The sequence below is a fragment of the Pongo pygmaeus genome, chromosome 14 (assembly GCF_028885625.2).
Source record: "Pongo pygmaeus isolate AG05252 chromosome 14, NHGRI_mPonPyg2-v2.0_pri, whole genome shotgun sequence".
NCBI classification, from domain to species: Eukaryota; Metazoa; Chordata; class Mammalia; order Primates; family Hominidae; genus Pongo; species Pongo pygmaeus.
Window position 1 is genome coordinate 75,776,058 of NC_072387.2, and position 26,288 is coordinate 75,802,345.

The 26,288-nt window shown below is 36.1% G+C and overlaps 1 protein-coding gene and 1 non-coding gene across 5 annotated transcripts in view; both read right to left on the reverse strand.

Moving 5' to 3' along the window:
* PCDH9 (protocadherin 9) overlaps window positions 1–26,288 on the reverse strand; it is a 935,212-nt gene that overhangs the window by 310,305 nt on the left and 598,619 nt on the right. For 2 of the 4 annotated variants that reach the window (XM_054446710.2, XM_054446712.2), the window contains one exon: window positions 18,367–18,568. In XM_054446710.2, the coding sequence (XP_054302685.1) occupies window positions 18,367–18,568 (202 nt within the window). The remainder of the gene's footprint in view (window positions 1–18,366; window positions 18,569–26,288) is intronic. The other 2 variants (XM_063650923.1, XM_054446713.2) reach the window with 1 other exon arrangement.
* LOC129011988 (U7 small nuclear RNA) lies at window positions 17,867–17,928 on the reverse strand. Its single transcript, XR_008493498.1, has one exon. It is a non-coding gene; the product is annotated as a U7 small nuclear RNA (small nuclear RNA).

The window sequence follows — 26,288 nt, forward strand, 5'->3', positions numbered from 1 at the left end:
TGTTAAATATATAAGCAAACTGAAATTCTAATGTTGTAGTGTGGTTGTTTCCTGGACTTGCAAATAACTATAATATAAATTGTAAAGTTGCCAGATAAAATACAGTAAGACAAGTTAAATTTGAATTTCAGAGAAACAATGAATAATATTAAAATATTGCAATATTTAGAGCATGCTTAGATTTAAAACATTTAATTGTTTATCTGAAATTTAAATTTAACTGTGAGACAGCCAGGTTGGAGGGGATCCCTGAAGAAACTCAACCAGCCTGCCCACTGAAGTGGAGCCTGGGGAAGTTCATGAGGTTTGCAGCGGGGAGGAGCCTGGCCTCTCCTTTTCCTGTGTGGAACCTAGGATTTGAATGGCTGGGCGGGAAACACTCTAGCAGGGACTCTGGCCTGGTGAGAGTCCATGTTTCTGCTTTTTTTTTTCCTCCATGTTTCTGCTTTTTTTTTTCCTTTTCACCCAATAACACCCTGTGTTACTCACCATTAAAATTGTCTGTGAGGCTGAATTTTCATGGCCTTGGGACACAGTACCCCATCTTTAGTTGAACTAAGGAAAAGTCCTCCAACATTTTTGTCATGCAAAGTGGGGGCTCAATAAGTGGTGAGTGAAATGGGGACTCAAAACCTCTCACTGTTGCTTCTAAGCTTTTTCATTCTCAGACTTCTGAGGATGGGGGAAACCATGCCCCCATCCCTGTCGCTCCTGGGCCTTTTCGTGGCATTTTCTTTTTCGGGAGAGACCTGCAAACAGCGGCTCCCCTCCACTTCCACTCCCTGCCAGGCCTGGGACGCTTGGTCAAAGAGTGCAGCAGAGTCAGCTGTCTGGAACCAGCCATTTGCCACTGCTGCAGACTTCCCCGTCCCTGGCTAAGGGGTTTAACTCCTTTAGACTGTAATAAGCTTAAACTTATCTCCCTGGTGAAGGAAGCACTTGCATGAGAATAAGAGGTTCTTCCCCAGGCATTTTTAAACCTTTTGTCTTGCCTCTTCTCCACCCAGTCAGCAATTAACCTTTAAAGTCTCTTTTTCCCTTTATTAGGCTAGGCCCCTCAACTATCACTGTTTATATTTTCTGTAAAGCTTTAATTGTGAGAAAGGATTTGTGGGGCTAGTCTTGGGCTGTGGCCAATCTGGTGTGCTTTGCATTTCTGTGTGGTTTGTGTGGCAAGCCTCCATCTTGCTTTACATTCTGGGGCCATGGCCAGTAGCCACTTGGCAAGGCTTCCTTTAGCAATCCTGCCTTAGGGGATGAGCCCTCTCAGGTTAGATATCTGCATGTTCTCCTAGCCCTGTCTTTTCAAGGGTTCCACCCAGCGACTGGGTTTTCTTCTGCCTGTCTGTGTGTGTACTGTGTGCGACGTCTGTAAAAAGAGCTCTAATTAATTTGGCCTAAAGAAAGACAAGCACTGGGATCAAATACTTTTTTTTAAGGGAAGGTAAAAGCTATGGTATCTTTTAGTTCACATGACTTTAATATTTAAGAAATAAAAACAGCCCTAAAAACTATTAGCAAAATGCAAGTCAGATGCAAGGTTTGCTAAGTGTTTTAAGGTTACAAACTGCTTTTTGGGTTTTGAGAACTATTTGACTTGCAAGCTTCAAAACTGGTAAGGCCTGGAGACATATGGAAGTAACCACACCGTAACTAAGGCCAACCTTGGCTACACTTAGCACACAATTAAAGCAACCTACCAAATTTTACCTTAAAGTTAAAAATTGCTAGGAGTTAATTGAAACTACTGGAAACAGATGGAAGAATTGTGGAAATTAATCTTGCAGAAGAGGTTCTCTGTGTGAACATATTGACTAAATTCAAAAAAGGGTATTTTATGGTTTTTCTTTAAATTGAGCTTTGAAATAAAAGCACAACAAGGTTTTCCTAAGGTACTAATCTGCTCTTTGGTAAAATTTGTAAAGGATTATAAAAGATTTTTGCTTCTTTAAAATTTCTGAGTCACCATTTTGGCAAAATAAATAACTTATGGTAATCTGGAATTCTGTTTCATAATATCAAGTGTTTTAACACTCAAACATTTAACAGGCTTCTGAAAAATCAAACTTCAGTTTTAAAATTGTCTTCCCTGGAAGTAGGCTTTTCGAATACTTCAGAGGGCCCCTGAAGTGTCCAGAAAAGAGAGGTAAACAGGATTATTTGACATGCTTATGTTAGAAATGCTTGTTCCTGATGCCGTAAAGAAATAGCACTTGAACATAAATTTTATTTCCGCAGCAAGGCCATTTTTACTTTCTGCAGAAAGGGTACAGTCACCAGCAGTTTTGCCACGAGAGTACATTGAACAAAGGAGACAGGGTCATTTACAACCTGACAGTCCACCCTACTGGCTGTGTCCAGTTTCCATTGGCTGGAATGGGACCTCACATTCTGTATTCGTCCCGACTGTCTAGCAACTTAGAACTTTTTAAAAGAGGCAAAGGCAGAGGAGAATAAAGGAAGGAGGAAGTAACTTGGGGAATTTGGAGAAAGGTAAAACTACTTTCAAATAAGAAAGAGGAACAAACTATGACCTAATGCTTGCTTGGACCAGTATAAGCATGCCAGGGCAAATATTTAGGCTAAATTGTGGGAGCAAAGAACATAAAGTACCGTGGTTTCTTTATTATGGCTAGAAGATATTTAATAATGTTAGCACAGGTCTTTGAATAAATTTTGCTTCTAAGAGAAGTTACTATTTATTCCTAATTAGATGGGAAGGAAAGTCTTTGAAGAGGAACCTCTACTTTACTTTTTACACTTAGGTACATTGGATTGCCAAAATGATGCTCAATCTTCTTTAGGTTATATTTTTGTGAATAATGCTAATATTTGCTCCAAAATTGTATGGGATTTCTAAAATTCTGATGTCTGAGTATATGCTATCAATCACAATTAAGGTTGTTATCTTAAGTTATTATAAACCACAGAGATAAACAAACTTCTTTGTCAATTGTGTTTCTAACTATAACTACCCTGGGCATTTTGCTATTCATAGACAATTGTCATCTTGTTTTAATCCTTTTCAAAGATGGTTCATAATGAACCATAAAACTTTAGCAGGTGCTCTCAAATACAGGCTTCTGATAACTTTGGAGATTGTGACATTGGAATAAAGGAAAATGTACAGAAATCATGAAGAGCTGAAATTCTCACGAATATCAAGCAACACCAGCGTTAACTAAATGACTGAATTCAGAAAGCTGAAGCAACTTTTTTGACTTTTGGTTGAAATATTACTGATCCTTGTTGTTCAGAGTCAAGGAAACCTATTTTGAACTATTTATGGCCTTTAATAATTAAATAAGGTGTACTCCTATGAACAAAATTTGAAGCATGTTTGTTTCTCCCTGACTGGTTCCTCTAAAATTTGGAAACTATCTGTGAGTATTCTTACGGCACTATACTTGCTGGCATCAGTGCAATAAGGATCCATTTTTCTTTTGCAACAGGACACAACTGTAAATACTGGTAATTTTACCAAGGCTTTGACTGGAAGGCTATTCTGCCCTTTACAGATTCGAGCTTGACTTACAGAGCCCATAGAAGCCCAATGGGGAAACAGGCCTCATACCCTTGTCTATTCAGTCGCTGTACTGTGTTTCCTGACCTATGGTCAGTAAAGGATGTTACTTTCTAATAGTCTAGGAGCTCCAAGTTTATCTTGGGACCTTAAGAGGAGAGGAACATCCAACTCACAGGTGTTTGAGGATATAAACCTGTGCTTGGGCTCTGCTTTAAGTGTTCTTATCTGAGATTCTTGTGGAACAGACTTCCATCAAAGCCAATCCAAAAGGCCTATGTAGAAATAATTATTATTACTGCACTTTTTGCAAATAATCAGGCCAAGTATAAGTCTAACATCTATTTTGCAAACCACTCATTCCTATCAGAAGTTTTTTTTTTTTTTTTTTTTTTTTTTTTTTAACACAGGACTGGAGAGAGGTAAATCTTTTTTCAAAACTTATCATATATTCATCATTAAATTCTAAACTCATTCTTTTTTTTTGTTTTAGTTTTTGCCTACATTTTAGACTAGCCCTGTTTCTTCCTGTGAACCAACCAGCAATCTCCGGCTGCAGCTCAGAAAGAACAAGAGGGATGGGTAATGTAAAAATCTGGATTAATATTCTAGTTCTGAGCAAATCCTGCCAAGTGATGGGAATAAATAGGATGCCTATCACTTGGAGGTTTCCTTTCTGGGAAAGCAGGACCAAGGAAGCTAACCAAAGCCAAGCACCATGCACCCAAATCTTACCAAGCATAACTATAGCCACCAATTATCTGAGTGTGTCACAAGAAATCCTTTCCTCTCCCTTGTTTGAGGACGACTGAGTTCTGCAGTTTCACCTTAGCATTCAGCTTATGATAAGGAGTCCATACAATCCCCCAAGACACATTTTTGTCCCAGCCTCAATTCCAAGCTTCAGGTCAAAGCCCGAGGAAGGAAAACTGGATCAAAGGAATCCAGAGCCAGATGGTAGCAGAGGTTAAAAGGCACAGCACAGGTGAATGTGGCTGATTCCTGCTGATTAAGCCAAGCCCAAGCTTCCTGTTTCATGGACAAAGGCCACGTTAATGTCCATGGCATAAATGAGGTCTAGGGAACTCCAAGGCTACTGACAGTAAGTGGGAAGGAGATACAGGTGAGAGCAGATAATTCCGTTCCTTTTCTCTAGGCGCTTCCTGCTTCATGGGTGCAAGCCACTTTTGCACTCATGGTGGCACCTGCCAAGGTCACCAGAACTTGGGAATGCAAGGATGGGAGATGGAAAGAGGGCACTCTTCCCTCTCTCCCTCACATACCCGGTATCTGCTAGGAAGAGAAGAGAACCACGGAGGCCTGCTCCCCTCTTTCTAGATGGGCAGCCATTCATCTTCAGTCTGTACCCCTTTCGAATGCATCCTAAACCCTTGGGGCTCCTTTAAAAATGCTTTCCTTTTCCTTTCTTCTCTTTGGTTCTCTCTTCACTAGTAGGTAATTGTGTCTGTACTACAGGACCCTCCCCTCAGATGCATCCTCCAAACTGGAAAGAGTTAATTTCGCAAACCTTAAACTGGTTGACTTAGGATTGGGCTCAGGGGAAGGGAACCCAGAAGCCCAACATGCCGGCAAAAGGGTAAAGTTTTTTTTAACCAGTCAGGCTTTTGGCTTCCCTCTCCCTGTGCAAACTGGTAAAAGGCCTTGGAATTTTTGAACTGTCCTTACCCCTCCCCTTGTTTTGTTTTGATACGTGTTTTCTAATAAACCGGTTTGTCTGTTCTTGCCTTCAGGCCATCAAACTCCAAACAGTCATGGAATCGGAGCCTCTGATGATGGCCCCATCTGCCAGGGACCCTCAGATAGGCCCCTGAGGGAGCTCTGACTGCCGTTTCCACAAAACGGCGCCCCCTGTCAGCAGGAAGCAGGTCTTCGTCCTTTAACTGCAGTTAGATGTACTTCTTTAGAGCTGGGAAGGAGACAGCCAGGTGGGAGGGGGTCCTTGGGGAAGCTCCAGCCAGCCTGCGCACTGAGGTTTGCAGCAGAGAGGAGCCTGGCCCCTCCTCTTCCTGGGTGGAACCTGGGATTGGAATGGCTGAGTGGGAAACACTCCAGCAAGGGACTCTAGCTTAGTGAGAGTCCCTGTTTCTCCCCTTTATTTTCCTTTTCACCCAATATAACCCTGTCTTACTCACCATTCAAATTGTCTGCGAGCCTGAATTTTTGTGGGTGTGGGACAAAGAACCTCATCTTTAGCTGAAGTAAGGAAAAGTCCTGCAATAACTGGACATTCTGTATCTCATCTGGCAGCCTTACTTTAGTGTTATTAAAATCCGAGTACTCATGTATTTGTCAGCCACACTAATATGCGTAATTCTCAATCACTGGCAGAAATACATGTTAAAATAACATTAAGGTAAATTTGGGGGAGTTTAGACAAATTACTATGGTTTCTTAAAAAATTTCAAATTGTTTTGAAACTCTAGATAATTTTATGTATTTATTAAGGTGCATATGTATGTTTGTATGTATCTAAAGATAAAGATATTAATTTGATATTATGAGAATATATTCTTTATAATTAGTAATTTTATTTTCTGTAATATAACTTTATTTTGAGGTATTTAAAAAGTTAATTTTATACTTCTAAGAGTTACTGATATTAGCAAGTTTCTTCATTTTTAGATATAGCTACTGATTTGCATATCTATTTATCTATCATTTTTACCACTCTCAAATTACTATAAACACGGATATACAAATAATGCTTTTCCCCCATAGGGAAGATTACATATCCAGGGTTAAGTAAATGCCATTTCTCTTTATTACTTCTTAGAAGAATGGATCACATGACAGCAGCTATGGAAATGAGATTCCACGCAGTACACCAGGGAAAGTTGACATTACGCTTACTTTACACTAGGAGGCATAAATGTTACTATAGATTTTTCCACCATACTAAACATACTATATTTATGATCCCTTAAAGAAGCTTAAACATGATAAAATATTACTAACTTTAAAATTTTTATAGTAAACAATATTCAAAGATAATTCTTTTTTTAGAAATAAAGTCACATTTGAGATTGACAACTTCTAGCAGACAAAGCTATGTCCTTGCTTGTTTTATATCAATAGCATAACTACATTAAGTAACATTATAGAAAATTATCCTGTGGTACCCCCTTTTAAAATAAAATGGTAGTAAAACATTAAAGTGTACTGTGAAAAGTTAATATTGAAGAAATCCTTTAAAGTCATAAAGTGAGCATAACTGCTTTTAAGAAAAACAATGAACACACTGTAGCAAAAACATGTTTTACTATGAATTTTATTAGTCTTTAGAAAACGGGTGTTTTGGAGCCCCCATCAGGCATGGTAAATACAAAGAAAAAATTACTTAAAAATAATTTTTGAAATAAAACTTTTAGAATTTGAAACTAACAATTTTCTAGAGTTCTATTTATTTTTTAAGTGTGTAACACTGATTTTATAGTTCAAAATTCACCATGGTCATTTTTTAAGCTTGAAACTTTGCTGAATAATTAAGATACATGTTTTGCTGCTTCTACACCTTTTCAGTACCTATTGATAAGAATAATGATAATTAAATTTAGTAATTTTGTAAATTAAGCCTGCATTATATGCTAGCAAACTTGTGGCTCTGAGGTCAATGAATTAGGACCTAGGTTAATCTGACTCCATAGTCTGTGTTCTTAATCGCATTTCTACATTACTTCCAAAAAATCCACCATTAACTATGTGTAGAGCTCAAATATCCCTGGAGCTTTCAAATAATTTTCTGGCTGTACATTCTTAATTTTTTGATCTTTGCTCCCATCCTGACCCCACCTCTGCCTGGCCTAAATATAAGGTTGCAGTGATTTCTTTCTTAAACTACTTCTGTCTCCTCTAATTATCATACTTAGAATGTTATTCACTTTCTATGTTGTCAGTTTTCAATTTCCAATTTTCAATCACATTTCTAGTTCCAAATAATCTTGCCCAGCAGCTCAGACTTTAAAATTAAAATAAAAAGAGTTAATTCCTAATCTGATTTTATTTTATACTCTTTTTTAATTATGTAATTTTCCAATAAATCTTGCAAATCAAAGAAATACTCTCAATTTTTACTTTTATCTCCTATATCCAAATGAAATCTATCCTAGACTTTCCAAAATTCAAAATCTGGTCCCAACCTATGTCTCAATCCATTTACTCTGTTCAAGTAAGTGACAATTCATTTACTGTCACTTACTTGAACAGTTTATCATTTATTGAGCATCTAACTTGAACAGTTTATCATTTATTGAGCATCTACTGTGTTTCAGGCCCTTAAATTTTTATAAGAATATTGTCAGATATTAGTCGGCTCATTTTGGTGGTTAAGTATCTGAGACTTAAAGACCATGTTGACACTAATTTTACATGGATATGCTCTAAAGAAACGGAGATTTTAACTTCTATGCCCTACTGGCCATGACTTTTTATAGGACAAAGAAAGCTACATTGCATACAAACACACGCACACATTCACACACAGACTTTACTTCAGTAAGATCTATTCATCCCATGTCACTTGTTTAAAGCATCACTTTATCTATAGAATCTTTATTGATTTTTTAGCCAAGGCTTATTCTATGCTAAAGCCCACTTTTTGTATATTTACTAGTATTTATTCTAACACACTAATTTTATTGGTATCTAGTACTTTCTCTCCTACAAAAATCAGAGTTCCTTTTTTTTGTCTTTTTTTATGGTTTATAAAATCTTTATAGCATCACAGCTTAGCACCCAGGCCAGCGGCTGCGGAGGGTGTACTGGGTCCCCCAGCAGTGCCAGCCCAACGGCACTGCACTGGATTTCTCGCCCGGCCTTGGCTGCCTCCCTGCGGGACAGGGCTCGGGACCAGCAGCCTGCCATGCCTGAGCCTCCTCCCCCGCTCCGTGGGCTCCTGTGCGGCTGGAGCCTCCCCGATGAGCGCTGCCCCCTGCTCCATGGTGTCCAGTCCCATCGACCACCCAAGGGCTGAGGAGTGCGGGTGCTCCGCGTGGGACTGGCAGGCAGCTCCACCTGCAGCCCGGGTGCGGGATCCACTGGGTGAAGCCAGCTGGGCTCCAGAGTCTAGTGGGGAAGTCCAGAACCTTTGTGTGTAGCTCAGGGATTGTAAATACACCAATCAGCACTCTGTCTCTAGCTCAAGGTTTGTAAACACACCAATCAACATCCTGTGTCTAGCTCAGGGTTTGTGAATGCACCAATCGACACTCTGTATCTAGCTACTCTGGTGGGGACTTGGAGAACCTTTGTGTGGACACTCTGTATCTAGCTAATCTGGTAGGGATGTGGAGAACCTTTGTGTCTAGCTCAGGGATTGTAAACTCACCAATCAGTGCCCTGTCAAAACAGACCGCTTGGCTCTACCAATCAGCAGGATGTAGGTGGGGCCAGATAAGAGAATAAAAGCAGGCTGCACGGTGCCAGCAGTGGCAACCCGCTCGGGTCCCATTCCACACTGTGGAAGCTTTGTTCTTTCTCTCTTTGCAATAAATCTTGCAACTGCTCACTCTTTGGGTCCACACTGCCTTTATGAGCTGTAACACTCACCGCGAAGGTCTGCAGCTTCACTCCTGAAGCCAGCGAGACCACGAACCCACCAGAAGGAAGAAACTCCGAACACGTCTGAACATCAGAAGGAACAAACTCCGGACACGCAGCCTTTAAAAACTGTAACACTCACTGTGAGGGTCCGCGGCTTCATTCTTGAAGTCAGTGAGACCAAGAGCCCACCAATTCCGGACACACTATCAGCAGACTATTTGACCAACGCATTGTGTTAACATTTGTCTTTCTCAAACTTCTTAAAAATAAGGTTAGTGTCCTATAATTAAAAATGCATCCCCAGTAGTGATTGTGTTGAGTCATGTACTATGTTAAACCATGTATTCACTGAAGGATGTTTCTCTGAATAGCAAAAGCTGTGCAGTTAGACACTCCTGAGTTCATATTTTGGGGCTCACCTACTGGCAAGTAGGCTTTTTCTTTTTCTTTTTTTTTTTTTTAAGAGACAGAATCTTGTCATTTCACCTGGGCTGGAGTGCCTGGGCACGATCATAGCTTACTGCAAGCTCAAACTCCAAGACTCAGGCAATCCCCCCACCTCAGCCTCCTTAGTAGCTAGGACTACAGGCACACACAACTTCACTTGGCTAATTTTTAAATTTTTTTGTACAGACACGGTCTTGTTATGTTGCTCAGCCTGGTCTCCAACTCCTGGCTTCAAGTTATGTCCTGCCTCAGCCTCCCACATCGCTGGAATTATAGGCATAAGCCACTGCACCCGGGTCATACTGAGCAGTTTTAGACAAATAACTTAAAATTTCTGAATTTCAGTTTACTTATAATACTATCTAATTTACAGTATTAGTGGGGGATCATATACAATGAATCAAAATATTTACAAGAATTCCTGGGTCATAAATAGGACTTATTAAATATTAACCATAAATGTCAGGTATTAAAACTATACTCAGTGAGAAGTTCATCAACTGATTTGTAACATAGTCTAGATAAAGTCAGAGGTACATGACAGGCAGAATTTTCAAAGTAAATATAACTTGTAATTTTGCACATGATTAAACAGCAGAAAATCCTTTAAAATAACATTTAAAGAAATATCAGATACAGAAATAACTCTATTCATGATTCTCAATGGGACAAGATTAAGACTTAATTTTGAATTAGTGGTAATAACTGTTCCTGATCTGAACACATAATTGTTTTTGTCTGCTTTTGAATTAGTGAAATTCTTTCATCGTCCTAGTTATATTTGTTTAAAAAATAAGAATCCTCAATTGAAAATCATTTTACCATTTTCTTAGAATTAATGGTTTCATTGAATTTTACATAGAGTTTATGATCATATTAATGAGTTAACTTCTTAAGTAAATATGATTTACTGCTACTTGGGAATGGAATAAATCTTTGCCTGCGGTAAAAGGTAACAAAATTCAGTGTGATAAATACTGCACATGTGTGCTTCATTTGTAGGGCAGTTGACTAAGTGTGCTCTAGGTCTTGGATATACTTAGAACACAGAGACACTATCTATTTGGTTGCCAGAAGGACACCAGTCTTGCCCTACCTTCAACTTCTGTTGGGCACCCTACAGACAGAAAAGCACAGACATTACTGGTTAACAATTTTATTGCTAAGTTCCAGAAGGAAGTTTTGAAAGACTTTATTTTACTTAAAAGGTCTTTAATGGGAGCAGTTATCAATTTATGTTCTAGTCTTACAAATACACATGTAATTACTGAAAATCTCTGCTTAATTGCAACTTCATTAGAAACATACTTAAATGTATGAAATATGCTTGCTATATACAAAAACATCCACCCATACTTATGTACAGTGTACAGTAAACCTTATTTTTGAATCAAAACAATAGAGAAAGAAAGAGGAAATAAAATGTGAGCTCAAGTATTTCATATATTGATTCCGAGTTTTATACCAGTTTGCCACTGTGTACTTAACCTTTGTATTTTGGAAAATTTAAAACACGTAAAAAAATAGAGAGCCTAATGTAATAATCACCCATATAGCCATCACCCAATCTTAACAGCTACTAATATTTTATTGTTTAATGTATTCCCACCATTATTATTATTATTATTTTGATAGAGTAATATTAAGGCAAATTCCAGACATTATATTGTTTCTTTTATGAACTCTTCATAATCGATCACTATCAATGATAAATTTCTTTTAACAAAATACAATTCTATTATTATTTCTAACAAACAATAATTTTAAAATATTTTAAAAGCCAGCCCACACTCTTATATCTACAATTATCTCAAAATTTTAGTATCTTTTTATGATACTGAAGAAAGGAACAAACCAACAAAATTTTAGGTCACCATTAGAGGTTTTTAGGGTATAACATCATTCTGTAAATTGATATTCAAATCAAATATGTATATTGCATTTCCTGCAAGAACTGTATTTCAGGCTAGTCAGTAATTAATGGAGGGAAGTTCTTCACATATGTTCTTTAAAACAACTTGGCAAAAGAGAAATAATCTCTTTTGTCTATCGTTTTCATATCTATCCACTGTACATTTAAATTGAATGCTGATGTAATCATTTTATCAATAAACACAAATATAATTTTACACAATTATTTTTGATAATAATTTTGAAATGTTAATATATGTTGGGTTTTTTTTTCATATATACATATATGTATTCCTTTGCCTACTCCACTTTTGGCCAACATATATTGGATTTTTTTTTTTTTTTTTTTTTTTTTTGATACAGGGTCTCACTCTGTCACCCAGGCTGTAGTGCTGTGGTGCCATCTCGGCTCACTGCAATTTCCACCTCCTGGGTTCAAGCGATTCTAGTGCCTCAGCGTCCTGAGTAGCTGGGATTACAGGCACGCACCACCACACCTGGCTCATTTTTTTGTATTTTTAGTAGAAACAGGGTTTCACCGTGTTGGCCAGGCTGGTCTCGAACTCCTGACCTCAAATGATCTGCCCTTCTCAGCCTCCCAAAGTGCTGTGATTAAAGATGTGAGCCATGGCACCTGGCCTATATGTTGGCTTTATAATTCATTGATTAGATGAGGATGAGATAGGATGGAGAACAGTAGGAAAGTAGTTAATTTGCAAAGTTGTACGCCTATCATGAATTTTTTTTCTTGTTGTTGAGGACAAAAGAAAATAGAGGAGTGCTTTTGAGGAACAAAATATCAAGAAAATTATTGGGAGTCTTTGATCCTAGATGTTAAATACATTCAGTCAACCTGGTTGGGAAGAAGAAAGAGAAGTGAAAGGGGAGGGAATATAAAGAGGAGAGATTCTGTATCATGTTTGTTGAGCAGAACTCAGAGAAACCTAGAGGATAAAGATTAGAAAGTCCTTGAGGCTAGATTACATTGTAGAGTCCAGGGAGTCAGGAAGATTCCTAAAAGTAATGATCCATGCTGTCCATCTAGACATGGGAGTCCAAAGATAAATTCACTGAAACCTATTTACCTTCCCTATGGCATGAGGTATCAGCAATTTCCCAAAGAGTCCAGGAGGACTGGAATGAAGGCAGTCTCATTTGAGACCCCTCTGGGCAGATGAGACAATGGACATATAAGCAGACCAATGACCCAGGGTTGAGAATATTGCACTTCCTTTTGATGATAACGATCCTCTGGAATTGAGGTAAAAAAGAACTGAAGTTTCTGTCATACCCATGCAATGGGGATTAGACATTTTTAAAAAATGGAAGGAAAAAAATGAAAGCTCTATTTCCAGCACACAAAAATTAGTGACATATGAGTCATACCTTATGTAGTAGAGACTGCTTTAGATTTATGTAAACATCATTTATACAAAACCTATCAATTATTGCTTAATTTGCAAACAATTTGTTTTTGGCATTGCATGTAAAGACTATCATCATTTACTTACTGTTTTAATCAAGAGTTAGATATAACATAAAATCGATAATGCTAATAACCCAAAAGTATAAACTTGAGAATAAAGAATAATATTGTAGACTGGTATTATTAGATCAAATGCCGCTGTGTGTGTATGTGTGTGTGTGTGTGTGTGTGTGTGTGTGTGTTCAGAAGCAATAACCTATATTCCTATCTTGAAGCCTGAAGTTTACAAAAATGTCTCCACATGATACTACCATTTGTATTAATTTCTTTGAAAAAATACCTACTGGAAATAGTTACTATAGAAATTAGTACTAGCTCTCAATGACTTTTTTTATATGAACCATATTTGAAAAAATAGAAATCTAGATAAGTACAATCAAAATTACTTAGTACTTCTACAGATAATACTGACATCCAATAGAAACCTATTTTACCTGCTATAAAATCACAACTCTTCAGGAACTATCAAAATCCAGTCAAAAAATTCCACTGAATTCAAAGGGGACAATAGAGAAATAAACAGCAAGATTATTGCTAGAGATGATTACTTCATCAACATCACTGTACCTCACTTCACAAATTTCTCAAAGTTAATTACCAAAAATGTGACGGCAAAATTTAAAGATAATATGTAATAATTCTATCCTAATATGAATGAACATTCAGTCTGACTCTCGTAATATTTCTAGGCCATTCTAATTAATTCTGCTCTAGACATTTACAAAGGAGGTTTAAATTTTATGTCCCATTAAACATCAAGAGAACTGCTGGCCTCTAGGGGCTCTCAGAGCCTCGCGCTTCTCCACTTTCTCTTTTCTCCCCTTCCCAATGATGAACAAGGCACTGTCACAATCTAAGAGCCCTGCTCTTTCCAGTTTAAAGACATTTTATTGAACATTATTCTTGTGAGTGACGTCACTGTGTTGGGTGAATGTTGGGCTGCCCAAGGTTGTGCTGTCCATTGGGTCTCTTTTTCCATGTGACTAGATTGGTAAAAACTCTAGAGATTTCTTGAAGCTAGTTTGAAAGGTTTTTGTTTGTTTGCTTTTATTTTCCTGGTTTAGGACCTCTGCTATCTTTTTCCATTTGGCACCTGGCCCATTGCCACTGCCTAGGTCGAAGTCAATGGGTCAACTGTTATATGTATTGGACGATATTTTGGCCTAGGGCAGCTTAGTTTAAACATACTTTAAAAGCTAGGAATAATATTTCTTTTTCTTTTCCCTTTTCTATGACTGGAAAACTCAAATGTGGGCTTTCTTAAGTGTAGGCTTAGGAGAAATCAGACCCATATTGGTAAAAATTATTTCTAGCCTAAAAAACAAAGGCAAATACAAAACAAAACTTGTCTGTCCATTTGGTCTAGATATTTGGTCTAGATGAACTTACCAACCATCAACAACCTGCTACTTTTATCTCATTCATGTTTTATTTTTTTCTTTCTTGAACATATATTTCTCTTAGAGACTTCAGACTCTTAGACTGTGTTAGGCACTGATTAAAGTATTCAAAGTATCCCTGAATCTCCTGACAAACAAATAAACAGACAAACAAAAAATGAAATGAAATATTACCACATGATTCTTTTTAACAATACATTTCTCGTAATAACTTTATACATTTGCCTTTAATTTAGAATTTACTATTTCTAAAAACTAAGCTATAAAATATAAACCAAATTTTTATTATTATACATATTTTTTGAGACACACCTACACTTGAGGAAAAGGTGGTCTTGCTCTGTTTCACAGGCTGGAGTGCAGTTGCGTGATTATAGCTCACTGCTGCCCCAGAGCCCTGGCCTCAAGTGAACCTCTTGCCTTAGCCTCCCTAGTAACTGGAACTACAAGCATGTGCTTCCATGCCAAGCTATTATACATATTTAAGTGAGCCTTTGCACGTAAGCCTAAGTTTTACTTTTCTCCAAATACATTTTCAGTAATGCATTATTTCTTATAAGAGTCAACAAATGTTTCATTTTTGTGTATATCTATTGCTGCTATGATAGTGAAGGTATATATAACCTAATTTTGCAATTTTTCCTGCACTCAGATACTTCTCAGTTGGCCCTGGCTGACAGACAAAATATTCTATGACAAATAAAATATAGAATGCTCATTTTATCCCTATAGCTATTAAATTTGAAAAGCTGCCTTTGCTTTCTAGCTGAAATAAATTTTAAAATCTCTAATTCAATTAGTTAACTAGAAAATTACCCAGACGTTCATTGGTTTCTGAAATCCATTGTTTAAATTTACTGTACCCAGAATTTTTGCATATGCATCTGAAATATTTCATTATTCTGGCTAAAAAATTCATGAAACATTGTCTTAATCTTATTCATTGTAAATATTCTTTTTTTTTTTTTTTTTTTTTTTTTCTTTTATTATTATTTATTATTATTAAACTTTAGGTTTTATGGTACATGTGCGCAATGTGCAGGTAAGTTACATATGTATACATGTGCCATGCTGGTGCGCTGCACCCACCAACTCGTCATCTAGCATTAGGTATATCTCCCAGTGCTATCCCTCCCCCCTCCCCCCACCCCACAACAGTCCCCAGAGTGTGATGTTCCCCTTCCTGTGTCCATGTGTTCTCATTGTTCAATTCCCACCTATGAGTGAGAATATGCGGTGTTTGGTTTTTTGTTCTTGCGATAGTTTACTGAGAATGATGATTTCCAATTTCATCCATGTCCCTACAAAGGACGTGAACTCATCATTTTTTATGGCTGCATAGTATTCCATGGTGTATATGTGCCACATTTTCTTAATCCAGTCTATCATTGTTGGACATTTGGGTTGGTTCCAAGTCTTTGCTATTGTGAATAATGCCGCAATAAACATACGTGTGCATGTGTCTTTATAGCAGCATGATTTATAGTCCTTTGGGTATATACCCAGTAATGGGATGGCTGGGTCGAATGGAATTTCTAGTTCTAGATCCCTGAGGAATCGCCACACTGACTTCCACAAGGGTTGAACTAGTTTACAGTCCCACCAACAGTGTAAAAGTGTTCCTATTTCTCCACATCCTCTCCAGCACCTGTTGTTTCCGGACTTTTTAATGATTGCCATTCTAACTGGTGTGAGATGGTATCTCATTGTGGTTTTGATTTGCATTTCTCTGATGGCCAGTGATGGTGAGCATTTTTTCATGTGTTTTTTGGCTGCATAAATGTCTTCTTTTGAGAAGTGTCTGTTCATGTCCTTCGCCCACTTTTTGATGGGGTTGTTTGTTTTTTTCTTGTAAATTTGTTGGAGTTCATTGTAGATTCTGGATATTAGCCCTTTGTCAGATGAGTAGGTTGCGAAAATTTTCTCCCATTTTGTAGGTTGCCTGTTCACTCTGATGGTAGTTTCTTAAATATTCTACCTAGAATTGCACATACTACAAATACTTTGAAGATATCTTTGTAAATTAACTTTGGTAAACTCTATAGACAAGTCCTAAAACAATTTGCACAACTATTTTTTAAATGGGACTTTTTCTTCTTTGGTTTTGTCTGAGGCCCATAGACAAGAGGAGCCAACCACTCACATACACTTAGAGAAAACATGGTCAGGAACCAGCTGTAAGACTCTTAGCTTTACTTCAACAAGAGATGTTTTAAAATTGGATAGGGCAAAGTTGGAGACTAGGAAAACAGTTTTGAAAGAGCTGTGTGAATTCCACCTACATAAACCTCTTCACAGAAGTCTGGAGAAGGTTGATTCAATGAAACCACTTAGATTCAGTGGTGCTTACACTGGTCAAAACCATGAAATCAAAAGAGGATAGTTTTTGTTCTCCCAAATTCAGTGTAATAATAAGAGGTTGTTTCTTTGGGTATGTCCTGTTCTTCTCGATATGTGAAATCAAAAGATGCGCTTATGTTTTCTTTGTGTGACCAAGGTATAGGACATGAAATAGCAAAAGCCAGAGCCGGCAGGGAGCTTAGATACTCCTGAAAGATTGCCTTGAGTAGAGAAAATTCTTGGCAGAGAGAAGATAAAATGTAACTTTGCATGTCTTATATTTGCCAATGAGAAGAGATTTCCAAAGATGGGGACATGCTGGGGGTTGGAAGGAGGCATACCTTAGAAAGAATCTCTCCTTTTTTTTGACAAAAAGCAGCAGCTTAAAATGCTGGAAGTCAGAGAACACCAATGCTGTATTACTATCACAGAACTGGCTGAGAAAGCCCTGTTGTATGTTTTACCTCCTCTTGGTATTCCTACTTTCACCATAGAAATGCCAGAGATATTTTCCATGTTTGAAACAATAAGCAGCAAAATAGGTAGAAAATAAAGAAAAAAGTCATCATACTTCAATTTCCCACTTCGTGCAACCAGTTTGGAGCATGTTCAAGATGAGTTAAACAAACAAACAAGCAAAAACTTTTTTTTTGCTCTGATTAGTTTAGATGCATTATTATAATTACTATTTTTATTATTTACTTCTTAGAGCAGTTTTAGGATGACAGCAAAATTGAGATAAATGTACAGAAATTTCTTACGTATCTCTTGCTCCCACACATGCATAGCTTTCCCCACCATGAACATACCCCACCAGAAAATAATTTGAATTTAAGTAAAATAGAAATTACGGTCATTAGACTGGGGATAATAATTGATGAAATGGTCTTTTATTTATTTAATAAAAGTAAGCTAGTCAGTGTTTTTTATTAGCAAAAGCATTAACATTTGCCCAAGATTTCCTCCAAAGGCCAAGGAAAACACCCCCCAATAATGCTTATTTGGAGTGGGCAGTGATTTCTGGAGTAGGGTATGGTTCTGCGGAGAATAAAAGTTTTGGCCAAATATATCTTCCTCAACATAGTAGTAAAAAAACAAATTATCCAAGAATTCAAGTAGACAATAAAGGAAAAACAACCCCCAAATTGTTATCTCCCCTCTTTACATTTGTTTTAATCATGATTTAATCCTTTTTTTTTTTTTAATTTTCTGGTAAAAACCAGAAAATCTGATAGACAAATTCTAAAATACCTTTAACTCTAATATTCTTTATTTGTTTTTGTAAAGTGTTGATTGGAAAATCAAATTTCATAGGACATTTATATACGCAAATGGATTTCTTTTTCTCATTGACTATTCTACTTAACTGTATTTTTGCAGTTCTAAAATGTGTTCAAATTTCATAAGATGTCTGACATCAGAATATCTTGCAACAAATGGCTTCTTTCAGTTATATTTATAGCATGTTTTTTTCTTTTTTAATGGTTCATAAAATGAAGACACATCATACAATTTAACAGCCAAAATCATATCAAACATATTAAATGTATATCTCAAAGAATACAACAACAACAATAAAGCCAGCAAAAAAAAAAAAAAACCAAATGTTCATCCTTGCCCCCTACAATTACTTTTGAAAGCTCAAGTGCACTACGAAACCAGAACAACTCCAAGCAATCAAAATTTTGAAGGGGACTCACCAGAGTTGGGATCAGAGTTGCCATCTGCTTCAGTCCTCTTGTCCGGAGAGGCCTGGTCATAGAATTCGTCCTGTGGCTGAACCAGAGGAAGAGGGTGTGAGATCAGGGTTCCACTACCCACCGGCTCATGGTCTCCTAGACCACTGTCACTGCAGCTTTCCTGGGAGCCATCAGGGAGGTGAAACGTAACACGGCGCTGCGACTACAAAGAAGACCACAGGACATGCTGATTAACACTCCTCCCAAATAAAACAGGCCTAGTGGAACACAAAATCAAAACACTTTCAACAAGTGACACAATGTAAAAGCAAAATAAACCAAACTAGGAACAAAGCTAAGAACAAGTATTAATTATTTGCCATTTACTATGTAATGGCCAACCAGCAAAATACCAAAAAGAATTTCAATCTTGTATAATTCACGACCTTAAAACTAAAGTTGGGGCTTTGACAAGTGTAACAAGAAAGGCAAAACAAAACTAAACAAAACTTATACTGTCGACAAAATTACAGAAAAAAATTAAATAAGATGAAATATGCAAATATGCTTTTGATAACTCTAAATAAATACTTAGAAAATGCAATATTTCATGTCTTTTGAATGACCAGACACTGTGCTTACTTGATGTTTTTAGGGTAACATTTGTAGTCAATATATTTCCTATAATACCACCTGCTTTTTGTTTGTTTGTTTGTTTTTTTGAAACAAAGTTTTGCTCTTGTTGCCCAGGCTGGAGTGCAATGGCGCGATCTTGGCTCACTGCAACTTCTGCCTTCCGGGTTCAAGCAATTCTCCTGTCTCAGCCTTCCGAGTAGCTGGGATTTCAGGCGCATGCCACCATGCCCAGCTGAATTTTTGTATTTTTAATAGAGACGGGGTTTCACCATGCTGGCCAGGCTGATCTTGAACTCCTGACCTCAGGTGATCCTCCCGCCTCAGCCTCCCAAAGTGCTGGGCTTACAGGCATGATCCACCATGCCCAGCCCACCTGCTATTTTTAAAGGACACCATACCCATGTGAGTGTCTTAAAGCAGTACTGGAATAATTAATTAAAGTTATTTGAAGAGTCTCAGGATCTACTGACTGAAATAGCTGTGCTGAAATTATTATTTTAAATAACGAAGTTCTATGCAACTGCTATTGATATACATAAAAAGAAGACTATATTTTAAAAGAGATTAAATTAGAAATTATTCTTGACCATTGACCCAGATATCACTCTAGTCTTTGGCTACACTGGTAGTAGAATAGAATATCCTAGTTGAAAGGTATTTGGAATATCACTTTGGTATATATTTGCACAATGTCACTCTCTGATGTGACCTAAAGTGTATACATGGTAACTTCAATAAATTGTAATGTTTACCAAAAAAAGTTATTTTATAAAAAATAATAAATTTTAATGTTTCCTCAGCACAGATTGGTTTAGTTCTCTTGGAAAATGCTCTTTTAGCTGCTATGATCTCTGAGAATATTTATAATTATGTAGGGTGGAGATTTAGGCCTTAGAGAATTGTATGAGAGTAGTACATCTGTGCTATTTGAATAAACCTAGTTTTCTTTCTGCCTAGCAGCCAAAAGACCTTCCAATACCATGCCACATATGACCACTTAAATTCAGAATTAATAAAATGATGAATGTATATATTAAAAAATATATAATATACAAGTATATAATGTATAATATAATCATTTTCTAGTACCTAAAATTTGTGCTTTTCAAGAGACAATTTATAGATTGTATCCATTTCAAAGAAAAAGGATTGCAGTTAGAAACAAAATAGTATAGATAGGTATACTGAAACTCATGAATGCATACTTATAGACTGACAACAGAAGACAGCCTATATCCTGTGAGTCACTGGTTCAAATCCAACTCAGAGTCATAATGGAGTAGAGATGATATCACTTTACTGCTGTTCAATGATCTGTGTGAAACGAGTTGATAGTTCACTACATTTTTAATGAACTGATGCCAACGTCACATAAACTATAATCATAAATGGTACTAATTGCCTCTATTGTAACACATTTCACCTTCATGCACATGTATCTCAAGAACATCATTCTCTTCTCAAAGGTTTTGAAACGTGCCTAGGTGAGTGCTATAGAAAAGGCAAGCTAAGCTTGAATATTAATATCTGAAATGTATTTCTTTCTGGATAAGAAAGATCATGCTATCATGCTTATTTATTGTAGTGTTTACTCTCTTATATATATTTAACTCTTCAGGGAAAACCAATAATACAAATATTTGCCATTTATGTTTCAATATGCCGTCAACCTATCAATATCCTTTTGTGATAAAGACTATACTAGGAACCACACTGCTTATTATGGATGACTGTCATAGCTTTTACAGTGATTGATCTACTAAAAACTCCTAGATTTTAATGTATCTTTGGTGTGATCCTTGAGGAATACCTCTTAACTCTGGTGAGTAAAAAGAAGTCAAGACTTAAGAGAAAAGCAGTGAAACAAATGATTCTTGAATCTTTGTAAAGCATTTCTGGAAGTCCCTTAAGCCATTAAGAAGTATATGTTTTACAGACAGAAGTAAAAAAGAAAAAAAATACATCTGTGATATTTTTAAACATAGTTAATACTGTTTCAATGACGATATTTCTTCCTCATAATGAATGTTTAAGTATGCACCACTAGTTATACCTTAATCCTGCAGTTCTTGCAGGTGGTCCTTGGAACAATTTTTTATTGAGCATCTACTATATACCTGGTACAATGATTACACTGAAAAGCAAAACTAAAACATTGTTCTCCAAAACTATTTCAAATATAGCTTATTAGAGTCTGTCTCACATACACTACACTATTTTTCTTTAACACTTTATAAGTGAGAATAAGAAAAATGTAAATTTACTATAAATTATTTGCAATGAGACACTGTAAATTGGAGTGATATAATGTTTAAACTATGGAGGCTTATGAAAATCTTTCTGAATTAATTTGACTTAGAGATGTTTAAGTCTTAATTGGCAGATTTGTGCACAATTTATCAGTCTGATGGGAGGGAGGGTGGTGATGTGTTTGAATTAAGAATCAGTACATGGATATTATGATATGAAGCAAATTGATGAAACAAACCCATCTTTAATTTATCATCATAATGATTGATGCAAGTTAAAGAATGTCTGAACTATCAAGGCAGATGTAAGGAGATGAACTGAATAAACTGACATGCAGAAAAACAAAGACCAGTAAGGTGTAGGAAACAAGGATTTTTGTTGTGTTTAAGGGCTCAGTAGTACTTGCTCAGGTTGAACTGCAGAGCACCAATTTAAAAAGAAGCCAGAACCAAACCTCATGGCTGTTGAATGAGTTCCTGGCTTTGAGAAATAGAAAATAATACCTTGCCTGTGGAAGTGTTGAAAGGCTAAAAATATTGTTCTTGGTATGCAATACATGACACATAGTAGATAGTGTTCCTGCTATGGAATACTTGACACATAGGAGATAGTCAATAAAAAGTAGCTATAATTATTGAAATTTAAAACTACATTTTTAAAGCTTATGGTCTATCAATGTTTGGCCGGTTTTAAAGATGTGATTCTCTTATCCCCTACCCCCTCCAAAAAAGTATTATTCTTTCACAAGTGAAATATGTGATCCACAGAATTTGGCATGCCTCACCATGCGACCTATTGATCTTGTCAACTCAGGGCCTTCTCTGAGGTGACACAGCTCTTAGTGTGGGGTGGGAAAGACTAAAAACCGGGAATACATGTTTTCTCCATTGAGAAAGTGAAGACTTGTCCATTATCTTTCCAGTACATCTATAATGGTATATTCAGAGGAAAAAGAGTTTACTTACTGCCTCCAAAAATTTTGCATCTTGATTCATCTTTATGGAAATAAGCTCAGTCTGGGTTATAAATGTAGTCAAATCCTGACTGGCTGAAGAGGGACAACACATATTACAGTGAGACTCCTTCAGCCTCTCCAGAGCTGGGCAGTTACATTTTGTTTTCCTAAATCTATTTCTTACCTATTCAATTTTCTCCAGTGGGAAATATTTTTATTATTATTGCCTCTGTCCGGTTAATTGTTTGCATGTCACATTTGTTTACCTGATTTATCATTGACAGGTTATATCCAGATTTCTGGCTGGCTTGAGAAAGAATAGGATGAAAGAAGTAACTACTAAGGCTTCCACATTTTATTTTCTGTCAGGACTGCCACTATGAATTCTGATTAGGCAAAGTTTGTATCAGAAGGTCTACTCTACACAATTAATAGTGCTATGTGTTCACACATGGGGGTGTACAGGGTCCTGAAAGTCAGAAGGTGACACACTGGTTGGGTTTGAGAAATATCACCAAGAACCTCTACAATACTTTTTTCTTGCAGCTTAGAAGAAAAGCAAAAGAAGGAACATTCAAGATGCCTAATGAAGATGTACATGTCCTGCACTGAGCATCATTCTTCAAGAGTCACTGAAAGAATGAGTCACCTAGGAAATCCCAATCATTGCTTGAATGTTTCTCTTATGTATTTCTTACTGGTATAGAATAGCATTCACAAGTGAATGACTCACATTCAAGCCTACTATTTCAGTCTTATGAATTTACAGACATTCCTATGTGCAAGGATTTGGTGGTAAATGTCATTGTTTTCTGCATAAAATAGTCTAAAGGTAAGAAAACAGTAAAATGTCTAATAGATGATTAATAAGTTACATAATATCCTGTAAAGATGACACCATACAGTTGTGTTAACTATTGACAATGCTTACAGTTATGCCAATTAATATGTATTAGCATAGGAAATATGTATAATCTATTGTTAAAGATAAAAATCAGGTTGATAAATATTTTGCTAAATTGAATTGTGTTTTTGTTAATGTGTATGTATGTGTGAATCTGCATAAGCTAATTTCCAACCATGCATATACCAAGTGTTTAAAGTAGTATTGTTTGGTCATGTGATTATGATATTCAAAAATGTTATTATTTTGACCATACTAAAATTTCCACACATTATCTTTGTAATAATAAAACATATCCCAATTTTTAATTGTTTATCTTCATCACTCATAGAAAATTAGAGCTTAATCCGGAAGAACAGAAACATTTGATATATGGTATATGGGTTTTCCCTTGAGCTAAGGAATGCCAAACAATCTTCTGATCTCTTGTCTGTTATTCTAACTTCCATTCTTCACTTTCTTTACGTAGTTTTTTAATCATCGCAATTAAAGATCCTGTCTTCTCAAGTAACATGATAACAACATGAATCTAGCACTAAGCCAAGTATTACCAGCTAAATAAACCAATTATCTAATTAATGACAGACATTTAAAATAATTATTGTCCAATGGAATGTTATACATTGATATTATGAAAATAGAAAAAAAGTTATTTGTAATTGTTTAAATATGATTTTATGTATAGAGAATTCTTTAAATATCTTCTCATGGAAATATTGTACCTAATTTTGATTTAATTCCCTTGCCATGCTTGAGCAATAATATGTCATTTATTTATCTATCATTCTAACTATGTATCTATGTATCTATCTATTGCTAAATAAATACACACACATACACACACACACACACACACAAACACACACACCATCCAGAAAGTATTTATGATGAAGTAAAATACAAAACCATGGTAAAATTTTATATTCAAACATGTTTTTGCTTTATCTCTGCATAAATCCAATAAAGATTTGATTTTTCTTTATTTGAAATATTTTCATATATATCTCTTCTCAAAGTAGCAAAGGAAATCATTCCAAAGGGAGTTAAAAAATATAGAGACTGGAAACTGCATTTTAATACACATATTTCTTATAATATTTACTAGAAATATTTTGAACTTTCTTATTTTTATAAGAACACATTTTAATTGTGATTTATAAATAACTGTCATAAAGATAGTCTATGGTAAATTCCTCAATACGGTCTTACCATCTAAAATCAATGCATGCACACATTTCCTCTTAATAAAATCCAAAACTCATTGTGGTTTAGAAAGTAAAGTAAATGGGACCCAAAAAGCAATCTATGGTTATGGCCTAATTTGCTATTGCTCTGAATATTTGCAGACTCAACTTAAGGGTAACAAATATTAATACACACATGTACTTCATTCATGTTTGAAAGATGAGACTCAAACCTTAAGAAAAGGTTTCTGAATTTATGATTTATAGAAATTACTAGTACCTATGTGTGTTCATTATCAAGAATAATAAATAGTTTTGACAGATAAAATTATAAAGCACTTTTCTAATGGTAATAAATAAAATATTTTATGAGTTGAGAATTTTTTATGAGTCATTTTATCATTTGTAACTCAAAAACTGAGTTAATTTTCTATGCTGTTTATTGGAAGTACTTATGTTAAAATGGCTCCACTAATGTAGAAATCACATCCTTTTTTGAGTGGGAAATTGTTTAGAAATTTAATTTTCTGGTGAGGCTCACATCTGTATTCCGAGCACTTTGGGAGGCTGAGGCGGGCGGATCACGAGGTCAGGAGATCGAGACCATGCTGGCTAACAAGGTGAAACCCTGTCTCTACTAAAAATACAAAAAATTAGCCAGGCGTGGTGGCAGGCACTTGTAGTCCCAGCTGCTTGGGAGGCTAAGGCGAGAGAATGGCGTGAACCTGGGAGACGCAGCTTGCAGTGAGCCGAGATCGTGCCACTGCACCCTAGCCTGGGAGAGAGAGCAAGACTCCATCTCAAAAAAAAAAAAAAAGAAATTTAATTTTCTATTTTAGTATGTTACATTTTTTTAGACAAGGAAGTAAGGTAAAGTGACTTGTCTATATAGGTTTCAATGAGAGAACCAAACTAAAAACTACAATTTCTGATTTCCAATATGAAGGTATTAGCATTGCTCATTCATCTCTTCACTTAAATAATTATTGAGTACCATTATATTCTAGACACTACTTGAGCTGCTAATACTACAATGGTGAACAAGACAAATAGTATATTCCACAACTTCCTAAATAAGATCATATTCTAAAAAGTAGAATTTCATTAAGCTCCTTGCCATCAGTCCTGAGGATTGTTTTGACCAGCAGCTGTGTCACCTTTTCATAATGTCATTCTCTTCTAATTCTTGCAAACTATGCAGACTTAGGCAAGGTCAGTGTGTGAATGGGAGACTTTCACTGTATTAATCAGCAGAAATCTAGGTAGGAAAAAAAGGCGAAGGGACTGTATTCTGAGTTTATGCCAAAACGATCTGCAGATCTGTTGCCAGCCATAAATTAAAATTTACTGCCAATTTGTGAACATAAAAAATAAAAGGAATAGAAAAGTATCAAAGACTGCTAGAGTAATTTTGGACTCAAAAACAGAATAACTGTGAATTTTGCATGTCTTAATGAGCAATTTTTTTTCATCTAGGGAGTTACAAAAATATTAACAACCTCAAATAACAATTGATGAAATCAAAACTAGCAAATTTTTATGAGGAACATATACACATGACATGTTAAGAGCTTACAATAAATATTTATTTACTGAATGAAGATGAGTTAACTGGAATTAATGTAGGAAATCTAAAGGGGACAGAGTAGAAACAAAATATTATTGTCCATCCTTCAGTGTGATTTCTCACAGGAAAAGTCCCGTCTCCTCCATAATAACTTTTCAGAGCCCTGCCCTGTTTTAGAAGTTGCAAAGTGAAACATGATAACATTCCACTAGCTGTCAGCCTTTCCTCCTTTCCTCTTTGAATTTTTACATTTTAGAATATTTGGAGACAAATGGGAAGGTTCAGTTTGTGTTTGAGAAAAATATGCAACAACTTCACTGATCCTATTTGATGAATGTGAAGGTGTCAGCAATTTCAAAATGAAGTTTTTGATTCCTAGTTTTATGCATGTTATATAAAGTAGAAATTGGGCGCAGATGATAACTGGCCATTTAAAGTCAAGCAGTA